Source organism: Argiope bruennichi, chromosome X2, assembly GCF_947563725.1.
Source record: "Argiope bruennichi chromosome X2, qqArgBrue1.1, whole genome shotgun sequence".
NCBI classification, from domain to species: domain Eukaryota; kingdom Metazoa; phylum Arthropoda; class Arachnida; order Araneae; family Araneidae; genus Argiope; species Argiope bruennichi.
This window is the reverse complement of record NC_079163.1, coordinates 6,739,322-6,757,546: the sequence shown is the minus strand read 5'-3', so window position 1 is coordinate 6,757,546 and position 18,225 is coordinate 6,739,322. Positions and strand designations below refer to the sequence as shown.

Genomic DNA, 18,225 nt, shown 5'->3' with positions numbered 1-18,225 from the left:
AAATACTTCATTCACTGAATGATAAAAAAAATATAAATGTTCATCCTTAACATGCATTTGAAATAAGCAATCGAAAAAATTTATCCAATAAATTATCTTAAATAACACTTTTATTTGTTTCTCTTCTATTTTATCTCTTCATTAAGAGGGGACACTTGTGAAATCAAGGTATGATTCGATACCACCCCTCACTTAATTTTTATAGAGTTTAAGGATAACTTTCTTATAACAGAAAATTAGGGTGAGGAAATTAGGCAAAGCTATCATTTTAATACCTGATGTGGAAACTCTGCAAATGAGTTAATGAAATGCTTTTGAAAAGTCACAAGATATTCAATAAGTGCAGTGCAATTAGTTCGTTTTGGAGATAGTCAACATCGAGTTCAATTTAATTATATTAACGTCCCGTTTTCAAGCAATACTAAGGCTATTTTAGGACAGACCTCGTAATTTTGAAACGTGATCAGATGACGAGGACGACACTTGAACTGGAACCCCCTCTCCAGCCTTCCACTACTCATCAGTTGGAGGAGGTTTGGCCCGACGGATTTAACGTGCACCAGCCCTACTTACACGACGGTTCTTCGGGGGAATCGGGTCTCGAGCCTGAAATCTAAAGATGAAGATTTTTGCCCTGAAGATAAAGATAAAATTTTGTTTAAGAGTAGTTTGCAGATTTCAAAGAGCAAAGCTTCTTTCCGTGAGAAACTAATAATAAAGTCTATATAGGAGCGAAAGTCTTGGGATAGATTATATAAATGATACATATTTTGATAAACTTTAAGTATTTTTAAATTAAATAGCAAAAAAAGGTGATTTTAAAATGTAATGCAACAGCAAAGAAATTAATCTTCAGACAACATATTTAGGATATAATTTCTTTCATAATAAAATTATTTGAATTCTCCTTTTTAAAGATAAGTAACTTATTGTCATCCATTCCGGCGCTTAAAGAAAGGAAGGTTGTGTGATAATAATCTTTTATATTTTCTTCGTTGAAATAAAAATTTACATGTTGAAATATTTTGCCGAAAGTGCATGATTCATAAGAGCACAGCGAGTCATAACTTGTAAATTTATCATTTTGCTGTTTTTTTTCGTGAAAGAATCGGGCGAAAATGAAGCTATTTTCATTCATAACTGAATATTCAGATTATGTGATATCGCGACATCTGAAAGATAACTGTTACGCTCTTTATTTTAAGGAATGGCAAATATCAGTGTTCCTTAGTTTGAATTCATCGTAATCTTTAGTATCAAAGAAGAGGCAGAATAATATTTTTTTTAAACTGACAACCTTAGCATAATGTGATAATGATACGAATAAATAATCTCTATGCATCATATTTCTTATGAAGAATTCTAATCTCTTCCAAGAACTCTGTGGAATCCAAATCAATGTTGTTTACATGTTATCGAGATTTTGAATTCATTTTCTACCAATGAAAGAATATTGTTTTCTTTCCAATTATTTAATTTTCTTTTTGAATTCTGTTTACATTTTCTTATAAATTGTGCGAAGAATTGCTGTTAATAATAAATATTCTTGTTTCTTTAACAATAAGTAGCTTGATAAGTTATGAAAGCTATTCTCTTACGCTATTGTTGAATATTATTCAGAAAAAATACAGTTAGTAGAATTTTGCTTCTTATATTAATCTTATTTTTTTTAATTTTCAGATCCCCCCCTTACTAAACTGAAACAACATCAGAAATACTTTGAAACAGTTTACATTTTAAATAAACTATTTAAAATTTCTGGGGAAATTTTATTTACAATGTGCTTTCATTTATTCTGGATTGTTACAAAAATAATAAGGAAAACAGTAAAAATTCTCAAAAGAATGAATTATTTTAAACTTTTTCAAATCCGATTCTCATATGTACTTAAACCCCCAATATTAAGTCAATTAAAATGGAAGCTGCATAAAATTTAATATTGAGAAATTTACTTAAGACAGAGTCAGATGACTTCGTATGTTTAATTGAACGTTGTGACATGCCGTCTCAAGCAATGGATTCATGGCATATTTGATATGGAAATATAAATTGAAATGACTCCATTCAATATATTAAATTATTAAAATATGCATGTTCGTTTTCTTTTTAAAGATCCTCAGTTTATTGATATTCTTTAGAATCATTCATTTATTGATGGAATGTTTGAATGAAATTAAAGTATTGTCCAAAATTAATTATATCGACGAATGAGACAACTTTGCCAGTTTTTGAAAACATAATTTTTGGTTCCCTATTAAGCTCCTGAAACGAGCAATAACGGTATCAATTATTTCATTGTACAGCGAAGACATTTAACGATAATCTTTTTGCACGTTTTAACCTTTACAAATTGTCTGCAATTTTCAGTCACCGTTTTTGTTCTCAACATATTGAAAATATACTTTTTGGTAGTCAATTGATTCGAACAGTCCATTCAATCAAATTTCACTAAATTAGTATATAATTCCATTTCAGGATTACTTTTATATTTAAATTTTATGTTATATTTAATAATATAACTTGACAAGTTGCAACAGAAATATGGGTAAAAATAGAACAACTTTGCCGATCTAGGATTTTTGTCTTTTCTAAAACTCCAGAATGTTTTTTCAAATCATGTGTTTTCCATGTTTGTTTCATAAGTATTTTTGTTTCCAAGACGCATTAGAACCAAGTTGAGAAGCCGTAGATATCTCAAATCTGATGATATTACGTTGCAATTTGCTGTCTTTAATTGACTAATAAAGAAATGACTAGTGAAATGCATTTGGATGCTTCAAAGAATCATTGAGAATAAAAGTCAAGTACCTCCAGTCGAAGAAACTAAGACGCCTCACTTTATTGAGGATGGTGAAGACTAGTAAAGTCAACTATTCATGCAATTTCTTTTATTTTTTACGCTTTCATACCTCACAAAATAGAAAAATATAAAAAGGTCACCAGTTGGATATCAATTACTAAATTTTTCTGATACTAAGAAGCTACTTTATTGCTTGTCTAAACACCCGTGCTCATTGACTACATTAAAATGAAGAAAAGCTATGGCTTAACAACTAAAGCAAGATGTGCGTTTTTATTTTGGTTATTTAGCAATAACCTTTTTAAAAATTCCGATAATTATACATAATTTAATTCATTATATTTTTGAGCTAATTATCTGCAAAATAATGTGCAACTTTATGGTATTACTGCAAATATTATTGTTAGTATGAGTTTTCCATAATGCATTTTTTCCCAAAAGGTTTCCACAATTTTCGCCGCTACTGCAAATTGATTTAACAATAAGCTTCCAGCTCTGATTTGAAATGTATTGAATAACCATAAAATAATATAGTCTGCAACTGATTTTTCAATTGCCAATAGATAAAAAATAGCTGATTTGAGTTTTAAAGACAAATTTGGAATTTTTAACATGCTTAGATGTTTACTTAAAAGGAGTACTGCGTGAGTGGCGCAGCTGAAAATTTCATAAGCTCTTCCTTGTAAAATTTCAAAAATCGTAAGTTTTTTGTGAGGAAAATCAAACGGCGAACGGTAATGATTCAAACGGAGACATTTGTGCTGGATAAAATCCCTTAACGAAAGACAGATTGAGTCAAGCACTTGATATTTTGAAACCCTGCGTGTAGTATCGATCAACAAATTAAAAAAAAAAAAACAATTCACGTTCTAATAATATTCAAACAAACCCTTAAATAGAAAATAATTGTCGATAAGCAATAATTATAAAATATTTTTAATTTCTCTCAAGAAAAAAAAATTATAAAAAGTTTGAAGTAAGTGTTTTTTCCTGTTATATGATAAAAAATATAATTGATTTTATTCACTTCGGTTATTGTAATCAATCAGTTAATGTTATCAAAATTCTTTAGCCAGAAATGATCACAGTAAGCAGTACGTATTGTATAGGAAACTGATATCTTAGAAGAAAAAGGTAAAGTCAATTAAATTTTCATAGTGAAGTATTTTCTATATTGATACATTTTTCATGCTATTTACTTGATATTTAATATCCAAGTTTTTCTCTAATATAAAATTTGCTTCAGATAAGGGCAAATTTAAAGAATCTCTTTACTGAGGTATGCGAGTATTGTTAACTGTGAACTACTCAGCCTATTTTATGAATATGTTCATTTTATCTCATTCTTTCTAAAAAAAGAATGAGATAAAAATGGTATTAGTTTTCGAAATTCCTATTAGAAGTTTAGCATTCAAAATAAAAAATAAAAAATGATCTCCCAAAGAGTTTTTCTCCAACACATCAGCAATAACAATCTTTTTGATAAGGAAAATAATGTGTATTTGTACAGCTATTGTTATTTAAAATAGAAGGCAGGAAATGAAGCGGTGTGTTATGATGATGAAAAAGTGTATCATTGCGAATCGAAAAGCTAAAATCATTCGGCTTTCTCTCTTTTTCTGTTGACATAAGAAGAAACGGTGCGATGCATTCAAGCGATAATGCAAGATGTAATTGGGATTTGCAAACACTTATCAACATTCCATTTTGAATGCAGCTAAAATAGTTTTATGGTTTCGATTTTCCTTCCAAGGATTTCGTACTTCGTTAAACAAGCTTCTGTTTTATGAGTTCGATCTGAAGTAACATTTATAAACATGCACGCCATTGTGATTTCTAGATAAAGATTAGAACTCTGTTCATTCGCCTGAAAGCTTTTCTTTTTTAAGTCACTTCCTCAATATCAGCTGAAATTCTTCTGCTTTGATTTAAAAGTACTGGAAGTGCAACAAAAATTCGCAGTTGCTTAGAAACGTTGAGATGATATAAAAAAATGTTGTTAGTAGTGAAAGGAGATTGAAATTTTTTTATCAATTGAATGTTTAAAGGATTTCGAAGAAAAATTCTGTAATCCTAAATACACAAAAATTTGTGAGTATAGAATGATTTAAAATAAAGGTTGCATTTTTGCGTTATAAAAAGAAGTATTTGTTGGCGATGATTTCAAACGAACTGAAAATAACTTTAAAAAATATATTTCTAATTGAAATGATAGGCACATTTATTAAATATTAACTAACAAACATATTAAATATTAACTAAAAAACAAATCAAACATATATATGTGAAAGATGAAAAGAATTTTATGAGTGTTAAATGAAGATCTTTTTTTAATCAAGATTCCAGAATGTGCTTGGATGATTGTGTCAGATCTCACTAGGATAAAAAAATCCTAGAGTTTCATTCCATTGCTGTAGCAAAGAAGAATGAATAATTTTATAAATTTCATGTGGACGTTGAACTCCACTCAAGGGGGTTGATGAAATATTGAATGGAATTGAAAATTTTCAGAAACAGATCATGCAATTATTCCCTAAAAAAGGAATATTTGCATAAAATATAACCATTCATTAACTTGTAACAAAACAAACGCATGACTTGAAAACTCTAATATATTTCTGTCAAAAAAGTCTGTCATTTAATACATGTACTAGTTGATTTATCACTTATTGAGAATTTAAAATTTTCCGTCTTGTTTGAACTAGGAAAAAAAATTGCTTGCTCATGAAGAGCTTAAATTAGATTTACAAAAGATAAGACAAAGTCGGATTTTAATCTCTCTTAGAATACAGCCAGACAAACCACATCGAAACGATATAATATGAGCCTACCTGATCGATACAGCAGGTTGTATTTGTACGCTCTGTTGGTTGTTGATCCAACAGCTGAAGACCCGCTAAGGGCAATTGCAGAATCCGAATCACTATGATATCCGGATATGTCGGTACTACTATCATCATTATCATCTTCACCAAACTCTTTGATCAGTTCTAAAATCTGCTGACAGCCTTGTGAGAATCGCATCAAAGCAGAGGCAACAACAGCGTTAGGACTCATATCTTTGACTTCCTTACGAAGTTGAGTAAATTGAAACAATGCATCTTTATCCATTTCTATGCGCCTCTGCAGAATATTCAACAAGATATTCATAGATTGGTTATTTAATGTTGGTTCGATGACATTGAGCAAAGTTTTATTTTTAATCAGTCTTTCTTGTATTTCCTCTTGTCGAAGGCTCAACTGCCGTTGATGGCTTGCTTTAATGGGTGCAGGACCGTGAGAAATAGATCTTGTAACGGGCTGTTTCGGAGCGAGACTTAATTCATCCAGTTTTTGCACTGCACTCTTATATCTGTGAATTACTTTATCGAACTCCAACTTTAAAGCCTCGTGCAAATTCATTAGATTGTTATCTGAGGTTCCAACCATGCCATGTTGTCCTAATCCTTTGATGGATTTCTCCAGTGCCCGCTTTCGAGTGCTGATTAGTTTCTTTATTCTTGGTTCGGACAAAACTATAACCTAAAAAAAATTCATTATTAAAATACAGAAAGAAAATGTTAAGCAAATGATATAAATAAAATTTATAATATTATATAAAATATATATAAATTAAAATAAAATTTATATATAAACATTCTTTTGCATAAAAATAAATCAAATACTATTTCATCATTTAAAATTCAATTCATTCGCATAATGTGATAAAAATTAACGAAATAAATTAAATGGTATAAAATAAAGAAATCGAGAGCAGTCTATTTTCAAATTAAATTACTAATCAGATGAGCGATCAAGATTACTAAGTAGTTTAAAAAGTATTTTCCTTTTAAAAAACCAGTAAAGTGTAAAAAATTAGAAGAATGAAATTCTTCCTGAATGGAAATCTATAAATTATCTTATATAATAATTTTATATTTTTCATTACTTTTTCTTATCGTAGTTGAGTCATTGAGAAAAGGAGAATATATGTATAGTAAAAATTTAATATATTATTTTTTATACGAAGTTTACAAAGCACCCAGGATTAATAATTATTGTATCTTCTTTTAGAAGACATACATATACTATTTAAAAGTAAGTAAGTTTAATAGCCATATTTATTAAAATTAAACTAAAATCCGAAATATAATATTGAAGATAAGTTGGTAATTAACAAAATTTATTAAAATTTAATGTTATTTTAACACTAATCGCCCATTTTATACCCACAGTCACGGATATAAACAGAGATTCAGTCAAAGCCTGTTATCAATAGAATGGAAGTCAGATATCGATATACACCTTTGATATTTAGATAATAATGTAGAGAGATCTGGTGGTCTAAATCCTTCCTGTCTGATATTTTACCGCATATTTTAAGAGCATAAAATAACAAAAGTAAAATTAGCAGAGTTGGATTTATAAATAATTTCTCTGAAATGCTATTTCACTTTAAAAGAAGGCATTCTTATTAGTTTCGCGCCCAGTCAATAAAAGAGCTCAATGGCGCTTTATAAGCAAAAATGCTTTATTATAAAACGTATTCACATCCTTATAAATAGGAATTAAGTTTAACAAATAATAGTATTATATACTGACAGTGATGTTTCACAAATGACGGAGTTATGATAGTGATGTCTATCACAATTTGATGTCAGCATTATTTCGTCGTGAACAAAATGGTGTACGTAGTAAAATAACCATCAGCAGAGTTAAAAAAATGTATAAATTCTCACAAAAAAGAAATGATTTTACTGTCTTTGATTATATAGGATGAAAGTCAGCAGACATCAAACAACTCACGTTCAAAATAAGCAGAATTAGTTTTAAATGAAAGTGTATAATGGTTACAGAAATGGCAAAGGTTTCCATTGCCTACCTATTATATATTGCCGCCTTCGACAACCGGTTGGTTCGCCGAGTATATTGATTGTGTACACTTTCAAATAAATTGCTGATGCATAACCTAATGCTCGTATATATTCTCAGAAATGCTTTTTTTTTTAATTACCGAATTCTAACATCCATCAGAGTTTTGTTTCTTTAATAGCCTTCTTTCTATTCTGTTTATATGTACATTCTAATACAGTTAAGACCCATTATATCCTCATGCTACTAAAAACGAGATTGCCGGATTCACCTTCTAACTTTCGTGACACCTCATGTAAACTACATAGACATTGAATAGATACCTTCTTTCTTAGCCTTCCATAATGGAAGAAAATTATACAATTAAATATTTGATGACACAATGAAAACAATTTGTGTTTCATCATAACGATGAAAATATTATAGTAAAATATACTGAGAAATATCTTTGAAAATTAACTAAATCTAAGGAATTTTGTAGCAACTAAATTAGTATCATTGAAAAGATAATTTTTGAATTTCAAAAGGGTGTACAAATAATTTTCGTACGGGAATATTTTCAGAAGTTATCTCAGAAAAACATCAAAATTCGTTTAATCTTTAATTAAATAAAATTCTAATAAAAAATCACTCCAAGATGCACATTTTCACCAACCAAAGTATTATCTGTGCCAAATTTTATAATTCTAGATTAAATGGACTATCTTGCACAGTGCTAACACACGCGCATGCTCAGACATACATTCTTATTTATTATTATCTCCTTTCATATTATTTTCTGTATTTTTCTCAATGAATTTCCGCATTAGAGTATAATGATGCCATATTTATCTTGTAAAAAAGAGACTTTTAAGAAAAAAAGGAAGAATAATGATAGGATTTGGAAAAACACAAGAAATAAACAATGTTAAAACGCCTAAACATTATTGTAAAATTAGAAAAACAGGCAGTTTGTTTGAAACCTTTTGTATCAAATATAATATTTTACATTCTTTCCAAATTAGGAAACTCAATATCACGCTAAGGCGATAGAGAGAGAAACCGGAACTATTTCAAATTTCATGCTTACATATTTTTTTAAAGGGTCAAGTAAAATGAACTAAAATAATTATAATTTTATTATAAATTTTAAAAAAATAAAATTGATCTACGAATAGGTCCACGCAAGTAGCTCTTTCATAATTACTCCTTTAGATAATGATATTATAATTATGCAAATTATGTTTTTTATAAAATATATGTGTTTATATTAATAATGTATTTAGGTGACATAAATATAGTAAGATTAATTCTCTTCATTTGAAGAAGAGTAATTCAAATATTATTTATGTTTGTCTTTAATGTTCTTTTCTTCAACTAAAGAGTGTTTAGTCGTTGCATTTACAGCAATTTCGCCGTGAAACTTATATATATATATATATTACACTATGAGATCAAAAGTGTCCGGACACTTTCAGATTTAAGCATTTTTCCGAATTTTTTCCAGAAAGTTTGGTTTTGAATTTCGACTATGTAAAAAATGTACTTGAGCTCATTTTTTAGCATGAAAATTCGGAAACGTGAGTATGAAGAATTTTTTTTTTAATTCCAAATATTTCACAAGATTTTTTGTTTATAAAATTCAGAAATTAAAATTAAATTACACGAAGCTTACAGATGTGACAAAGTACTATTAAAACTTCATATCAAAATTTAAAAAGAATTCCACAAATATTCGAACAAATTTGAATAGTTTTATTAAATAACTTGAACTGCAAATATATGCAGTTAAAGAATATTTTTCTTTTCATAGTTCAAGTCAGATATATGTGTTAATGTATGTAAAAATTCCTGTTGAATACTATTTAGATATAAGAGAATATCTGCATTACACTAAACGACCAAGATGATTTCAACTAAATTTTTCATACTTATTATTTAAGACAAGCGAAAGAATGTTATCATCTTTCCAAAGCTCAAAAATTATTTAAATGTTTTATCAATTAGAATTTAACTGAAATTTCGCTCCTCCCCCATATTATTCCATTGTCCATATTAGCTTTAAGATAAATTTTTCTAGATTAAATACTTTTAAGCCATATTAAAATTCAAAATTTTACCATTTCAGTGGAACTGTATTCCTTTATGTGCAATTTTCCAGTAAATAATTATTATTTCTTTTAAAATTTAAAAATACAATATTTTTTAGATTCTAATCTACTCCACCGCTCATTTTTGAAATTTATGCTTGGTATCTTTTGTAATTTTTATCATTTTAAAGTAGTTATTTAACGGTGCCTAAAAGAACTGAAAGGGATAATATGCCTTTTAACTTCAAGTAATTACAGGTGACGAAAGCCCAAGGGCAGTCAATCAATAAAGGGATGATAAATTATCATAAAATTATATTAATTTACATAAAGTAACTTTTTACATTAAAAATATTATACTTGAAGTATCTTATTTCCGAATAACGCCGGATATAACAACCCATTCTGAATAAATGGTAAAATTTGCTAATTGGATGAGTCGAATATAAAACGTACAGGTCGAAGAGAAATTTGAACGGAGTTATCAAAATATTTTAATAGAATAGAAAAATGATGATCAGTATTATAAAGATTTTTCATCCCACGTAAAATTCCATTTAAATAAAATGGGCAGCGAGCATACTGCCAAATCCATTCTATGGTAAATCTTATTTATATAATGAAAGTAAGTTTTGTTATTGTCTTTTAAAATGCTTAAATTATAACCCAAGACAAGTTTTCCATTTGAAGTCCTCATGAATTTATGTTATTGTTCTCACATATACTATTGTGACTACTAATGTCACCTAAAAGAGTAAAAGACTGATAAGATTATCCAGTTCCTTTTGAGATATTGCATGATTGAATGAAAAAGAGTACATGATGCAGATTGTGAAAAGCATATTTATATGAATTTGTATGGCAACTGCTTAAATAGAGGTATTTAAAGAAACAATTATTTAGTTGAGAAACTCTGCGAGAATATCAATGCAACTCCTCTAGTTTGCAAGTGAATTGCGAGTGTTGTCTGTCCGTATTATACTATAATTAGCAATTTTAATTTCAATGTCAAAAATGTAATGTGTAAATCTTCCGTAAGCCAATACATACAGGTTGATGTTTATTAATGATAACCTCAATATGTGACAGCAAGCAGTTCCATTACAGGAGATGAATGCCTATGTAGAAAGTGTTCAATTTTCAAAGAATTCTCCTTCCCGTCAGCAGATAAAAAATGACCATCAACTGAATACATTCGAAATTCATCGTCTTCATTCATTTTTGATTGTTTCAATAAGTCTTGTGTCGCCACTGTACATTTTTTATTTTTATTTTTATTGAGCCATGGTTTTATCCATATTTTTGTTTGCTGCCTGTAACCTGGCTTTTTTCATTTCTCGCTTCTTTAAATATTTTTAAGATTTTTTTTGGTTACTTTGATCTATAATTTTTATTTAAGAAATTATTTCTTTTTTCGAATGCACTGATAAAACAGTTTTTAAAAATTAAAAATGTTTTTATGTTTACTTTTTCCTATCGTTTCAGTATTTATTCTTTATGATATTTATTGTTGCTTTAATAATAATAATAATATATATATATATATAAAAGGCTTAAAACACTTTAAACTTAACCAGGAATCAAACGCTAACACACGACCGCACAACGCTGTAGGAAAACCTTTAAACCTCATCTATCGGCAAACTTAAACTTAAATATCAAGCTTAAATCATCGACACAATCATAAAAGTGCTCATCGTGAAGAAGTTTATTCTCTATTAATATTTTCAATTTCTAATAACAAATCATCTGATTTGTAAATTCTCTCCATATTTACATTCTACATTCCGGTTCGCCTTAGCGATATTTTTAGAAAGATAATCATTCTCTTACAGTCTATTCTTAGAAAAGATATTACTCATTTTCTCTAATTCTTTGAAGAAATCAGTAGTATTCTTAAAAAAGAATTCTAAGAAAAAACATTTCATTTCCAATATTCTTAATAAATCTTCCATTTCTTAACCTTAAATATTTTTTCAATGAAAAATGATGTCAAAACAAAACATTGATCTTCCGATAGAAATACTCTCATTAAACTGAAATTTGAAACACGTACATTTTTAAAAAACGTCTGGGACTGACTTTTTATGATATTCATTGTGCGGCTTTAAAAAATGACGCAATTTTTGGTTAAAATAAAATACTATTAAATATTATGCTATTAAAATGACTTATATAGTTTTAATAACATTATCAGATGGTTGATACCATCATCTGAAATAATGTTTGTAACGTTATTTCTCATATTTTTCTTTACAGGCCAGTTTATTTATATATATAGTCAACAACAAAGCAGTTTTCCATTCAAAAGTATTTAAAGGGCAATGTTTAGTTTTCTTGATAGAATTGAGTATTTTAATATTGGCAGAAGTACAGTTTTGAGCCTCTTCTCTAAACTTTAGTTAGTCGCTCATTATATGAGGGAAAGAGAACATATCATGGGAAAAAATTCTTTCTAAATTTTTGAACTAGGAAAAAAGAAGAAAAAACAATTCCAATTCGAAACAGAATTGAAAAGAATTGTGTTTTTAACATATGTTATCAATGAAGAACTATATAATTTAGGATAAAATGAAGGTTAGTTTGAAAAAACTTGCATCTTGTTTCAAGCTTGCTTATTACTTTGAATTTCAATAAAGAAAGAAACAATAGGGTCTTTTCAAATAGCCCAAATAGTCCCTTTAAATCTTCACAGTTAATTTGTGAAGATTTAAAATATGTAACGAGAGATCATTAAATTAAAATAAGGATAAATGTTTATCACGTTATTAAAAACTTGGTTGCGTATTTATGATGGTTTGATTCTGGTTAAAATACTCAGAAAGTCTCCTTTATTTGTAATTATGAATAAGAATAATTTCTCCCAAAATTTTTAATAGGTATCATTTACTTCAAAATGGTTTATTTTTGCCATCCATTGTTAGCTCCTGGTAGTTTTATATCATTTTCAAAATCTTACATTGCATTGATAAAATAAAGCTGAAATGCTGAATAAATTTGTCGAAAATTTGAATACTTTGTTTATTTAACTCGGACCTTACAATTCCTTGAACCTTTCTCTATAATAAAACTCTCGCAGTTTTTATATAATATTATAATGATTATTGCTAAATACAACTTCCATATTATTGCAATGATTATCTCTAAAGGAAACAATCTAAAGAATTGCAGTTAGGATTTTGGAACTCTTTTCTATGAATTCAATCAGAGTTCAATCAATGTTCGTCGATATTCATTTTTCTTGTGCATAAAAAAAATAAACAGGAAACTGTGTCTAGATGGCTTAAATGTATAAGAAAACAAACAATATAATTAAGCAACTAATTGGCTTACTAAAACAGTTGTGCACAATTAAAAGGGGGCAAAAGGTTAGAAATTTTTTTTAAAAACACTTTTTAATAAAATTGAAAATAACCAAAAAATTATAGAATAGCTAAAATTAAGAAATGGCTTTTCATTTAAAAATCACCTTCGTTAAAATACATTAATAACAGAAATTCAGAGAATAAGCTTAAACTATGAATTATTTTTTATTAAATAAATAGCATTTCTGTTTTCAGATTTTTATACCATGTTTCGATCAAATTTTAACTTCGAGACAAATGATAAGGAAATAATCGATCTCACCTTTAGCAATTTCTTGCACGATGCTACAATGGGGTGTTTAGGATCCAAAACGAAAGTAGTCATAGGTGACGATTCTTCCTGTTGCATTGCAAAGACTTTGACCATTTGCATTACCACACTGTCTGGACGAAGTAGCTTTAGTGATATATCTAATCCATCAGCCAAAAACACCCTCGCGTATAAAGCCTCTAATATTGCGAGCGTATGAGGCATGTTATCAACAAATAATTCGATGGGTAATTCCGGAAGGATGGCCTTGAACGTGCTGTAATTTAATCTGTTGATGAAGTTTGCGGCTTCTCTGTATTCTTGATTCTCGTACAATAAAAGCACTCTTCGGATAGCAACACTTGGACTGACATCAGCGATCGTCATACTGCCTACTCGGCTTTCAACTTCATCCTTAAATCCTTTAGCCCAGTCTTTGGTGCGCCAGGTCATCTTTTGAATGTTTTTTCTGCTGTGCCTCTCTGGTCTAATACGATTACCTCGATCAATGATAGAATGTCCAGCCTGTTTGTATGTCCAGGTGGTAAACATTGCTGGGCGGTCAATGCGAAGCATAATTCGCGACCGTCCTTTTTCTTAATGAAAACTGGTGTCTAAAGTATTTATTTGGAAAAGACACTCTATAATATAATTAAATAAAAATACAGAATTCACTAAGTTTACTTGAATTACCTAACATACGCGTTTCAAAATAAGCAATGTTCACTTCAGATTCTCACAAATATCCCTCGTGGTTTTGAAAACATATCACATCACTCTGAAGAAGTGGGAGAACAACGTTTTTCTGACGGTGAGCCGCGAGAAAACATTCACAAAAAGAAGCCCGGTTTCAAAAAAATAAACGAGGGCCGACCGACTTGCCTCTTTACCTAGATGCGAAGTCAACAGTATTTGTGCTTCTCTAATGTCTTGCTCAGATATTTGAAATGATTTGAAGGGCAATAGCTATGTGCGTCAGTAGGTCAGTAAGACTGCTATTTATCGCGCTTAGAAGATCCAGTAGCCAGAGGACGATTCTGATCTCTCACAACAAATGATGAAGGAGAGGGGGGTTGTCAACGTCCATACCGGTTATTATGATCACGGACAGACCTCAGTTTATCGTCTCTCATTATTCTATGTTCCTCTTTTTCTGTTTGGTTATTCTTTCGCGGAAGCCGCTTTTGAGAAGTACGAAAGAGGAAGGGAGATGAATCCAGTTAATGTCGGAGTGACCTCGAAAATGTAGGTCCGGGAAGGCACGTAGCCAAAGGCTCTCCTGCAGACCGCTGGCAAAACTGAAGAAGAGAATTTCAGTGCAATTGAACCGCACCTTTTCTCCCCACCTATGAACTTGTTCTGAAATCTTATGAGCCCTTCTTTCGTTAATTGTCGAATGTTTACTATTTTATAAGGTGAACCCAGAGTATGCTGAGTACAGTAAATGAGGCGTAAAGTTTGTTCAAACTCTCTTTAACCCTTTCGTAAAAGTTGAACGCCTCTTGGTTTAACGAAATTATTTGCATCGCCTCTGCTTTTGATTCTGATTATTGAATTTATTGCGAAATATTCATTTAAGATGTTTCTCATTGTGTGTGCAACTCGAGTTAAGTTGAAGATTTTTTAGATGGCATGAAATTATGCATTTCTATAAATACTTTTAATAGCTGATAAGTGTTTTGTTTCTCTTATAACTTTCTATGCAGAAAATTATTGGTAACTAGAATTAATGTTTTATGCTATAAATCTAGAGTGGATTGCTAAATACAGTATCTCAAAAACTAATTTTTCTTCTTGACTGAAAACTACATTTAGAATACTGCAAAGCATACCGATACTTTCGTCAAATTTGCAATATACAGAACTTTTTCTTTAATTGTTTAGTTAAAAATTGATTCTAGGCGTTTTTTTAGCGGTTCCATTCTTTTAAATTTCGTATTGATATTTTTCTAATTAAAAAAATATTTAAAACTGAAAAAAAAACAATGAAATTTGAAAATTAAATTTTAAACGCATGATTCTACTAGCATGCTGAAAAGGAAATCCGAAATTTTATCAGTCAACAAGGTTGTTTATTTAATGATAAATTATAAAACTTTGAAGATTCCGATGAAGAAATTGTTCCTAATTTTGCCCTTTTAGAGAGAGACATTGTAAATGCATGGCTACTTAGTAGACGAAAACTTTCAGGTCCAGAAGTAAACGATACGCAATTTCACCAACGATAACGAGTTCAAGTCCTCTGTTTCGGAAACATTGTAACACAAACACTTCCTTGCAAGACAACTATCAAAAATAAAAATCCAAAGTATAGAATTGTTCCGTCCATTCCTGACGTCAGGTATAACACAGGTGCAAAAAAAGAAGGGAAAAAATACCCGGGCGCGAGAGATATGCAAATTATGCATTCAATCTTATTTAAAAATGATGTACAAAAAATGCAATGTTTTATTATGTCTGAATAACAAAAATAACTGTTTTAAAGCTTATCGTGTAAAATAAAATTAGTTTAATACAACCATTTTTTACACATGAAAAGAAAATGTGTTTACTACTAATAAATGTATATTTAGCTACAATATTTTATGGATGTCAATCTTTGTGAAATATTTCAATCACTTATTGTGTTACATTAAGTCCCAATGATTCCAAATTGCACGACATAATTGGATTGGATAGCCAAATGAATGTGGGCAGTCACATATTTTCATAATTTGGCCTTTTTAGTACATTTGATGTAGTTACAAGTAGAACTAGGCGCAAAACCGAACCATTATTGCGATATATCATTTAATATGAATCCATATTTCTCAATATATAAGGATTCTGTTATTTATTTGTTGCAATTATAAATTATAAATAACTTCTTTTAATATATTGACTGACCAGAACTTCTCCAAGGAAAAGGAAATTTCAATTTACCATGCTGAATTTTCATTTTACATAATAAAAATACTCCATTTTTTTCTTCCGATAAGAAAATTTAAAAATAATTCTATTAAGATCTTTTCAATAAAGTGGATCAATCCCAAAGAAATGTTTGCATTTTGCAATCTATCATAGTATTTTATTTCTTCAATAATGGAAAGGTTTTAAAAATGATACTTTCTTTACATTTCATTTTGAGAGTATCTGCTTCATTCATTTTTTAAAAGAATGGAGAATTTTTAAAAAGCAAATGATTAGAATAAAAATTTCTGCCAACAATTTATTATTTCACATAAGCAATATCGCCTGTTACTTTTAAATTCATTCTAATTTTAAAATAATGTAAACAAGCTGTGAATTGAAGGACATGGTTTTAGACTTTTTGAAGAGAAATATTCCTGTTCCATAATTCAAAAACGCAATGAAATGCATGGTATTAAAATTTCTAAATGCAAAGTCTGCAAGATCATTAATTGGAAAGAGAAAAACCTCCATCATTGTTTCTACATAGAAAGAGGGTAGCAAACATGTATCGAAAAAAAGTACAGACTATTTCAAATATTTCTAAACTGTAAACACTGAAGAGAAAATTCGCCGACGCAGAAAACAATTTCCAAGTCTTTAAATGGATCTTCAGCAACGATAAATAAAATAGTAAAACCAAGCTTTACAATTTAAAGCTTTAGGGACGGGATTTCCATTCACAAAAAGGACATTTGCGCAAAGTTTTCGACCCCATAAGTTACCATTTAGGTTGAACAATCTTTATGGAAATATTAACAAAAATTGTAAGAAAAGAAACAAAGAGAAAATAATTATTCACAAAAAAGAGAAAAACACCTACTACGCTCTCAAAAACAATTAAGTTCTTTTATGTTAATATTTAATTTCCTTGTTTTATAATTTTTTTCAACTTCGAATTGTAATTCCCCTAAAGGATAGATAACTGAAATAAATATTCAGATTTCTATTAAAATCCATTCTACTTTCGTTTATAAAATGTGGGATTAATGAAAATGCTCGAATCATTAAAATCCCGAGCTAAACACCTGTTAAGCATTAAAGATGAAAATTAATTGAGTGTATCGATTTATTGCATCGTCGCGATTCGTGATGGGGTATGATTGATCATCATGATATCAATAAACCAATTATCTTAAAAACTGATATGGAAAATCCGATTTTACTGAAATATCGCTTATTTTTCGATAATTTGGAAATCCACATAATTCTATTGAAGGAAAGCTTGTCGAACTAGTAATGACAAATGCATATCTTGTTAAAAGTGCATATACAGTTTAAAAGCTTCGCATTGTCTTTTAAAAACCATTTTACAGGCATTTTCAAATATATAAATAAATCATTTATGTTTGTATATATACTTATGAATACTAACAGTAAGCTTACTTTCTTAAATAATGGTGAAATCACTTATAAATATATACAATGAATTCAAATAATTTTTTTTCAAAATGTACTCCTGACCATATCGATTGTTTTCGATAAATTCAGTATAGCTAAAGCAATAATTGTAAATGGTTCAAATAAGTAATTGATTTTGTATATTATATTTTGTAATTATGTAAATTATATGTAAATTGTATATATTTTATATGTAATTTATTATGTAAATTATTTTTATTTTATGTAAATATATATTTATTTTTAATGATTTTTCAATTTATTTGAAATAATAGTGTTTTTGATTTATGTATTAAAATTTGAAGAATTACAGAGGTTGTCTCAAACCGGGTCCCAATCCAACTCTTTTTATTTGTTCTACATACCAGCCTTGCATCAGGATCCCACTTTAACAATTACTCAATAAAGGCAATCCTTACAGGGAATCTTATTTTTACCCAGAATTTAGCTATAAGCCGAAGTGCAAATCTTTCTCAAACAATTCAAGATAAAAACGTTTCTCTTGCGATAGATCATTCCCAATGGCAGGCAGTAGCACAG

The 18,225-nt window shown here is 29.1% G+C and overlaps 1 protein-coding gene across 1 annotated transcript in view; it reads right to left on the bottom strand.

Annotated features, from left to right (window-relative positions):
* LOC129959930 (uncharacterized) overlaps positions 1 to 14,405 on the bottom strand; it is a 93,308-nt gene extending 78,903 nt beyond the window's left edge. The window contains exons 1-2 of the mRNA XM_056072835.1: positions 13,348 to 14,405; positions 5,632 to 6,322 (exon numbers count right to left, since the gene is read on the bottom strand). Of these exons, the coding sequence (XP_055928810.1) occupies positions 5,632 to 6,322; positions 13,348 to 13,911 (1,255 nt within the window). The 5' untranslated portion in view covers positions 13,912 to 14,405. The remainder of the gene's footprint in view (positions 1 to 5,631; positions 6,323 to 13,347) is intronic.
* Positions 14,406 to 18,225: the final 3,820 nt, after the last annotated feature.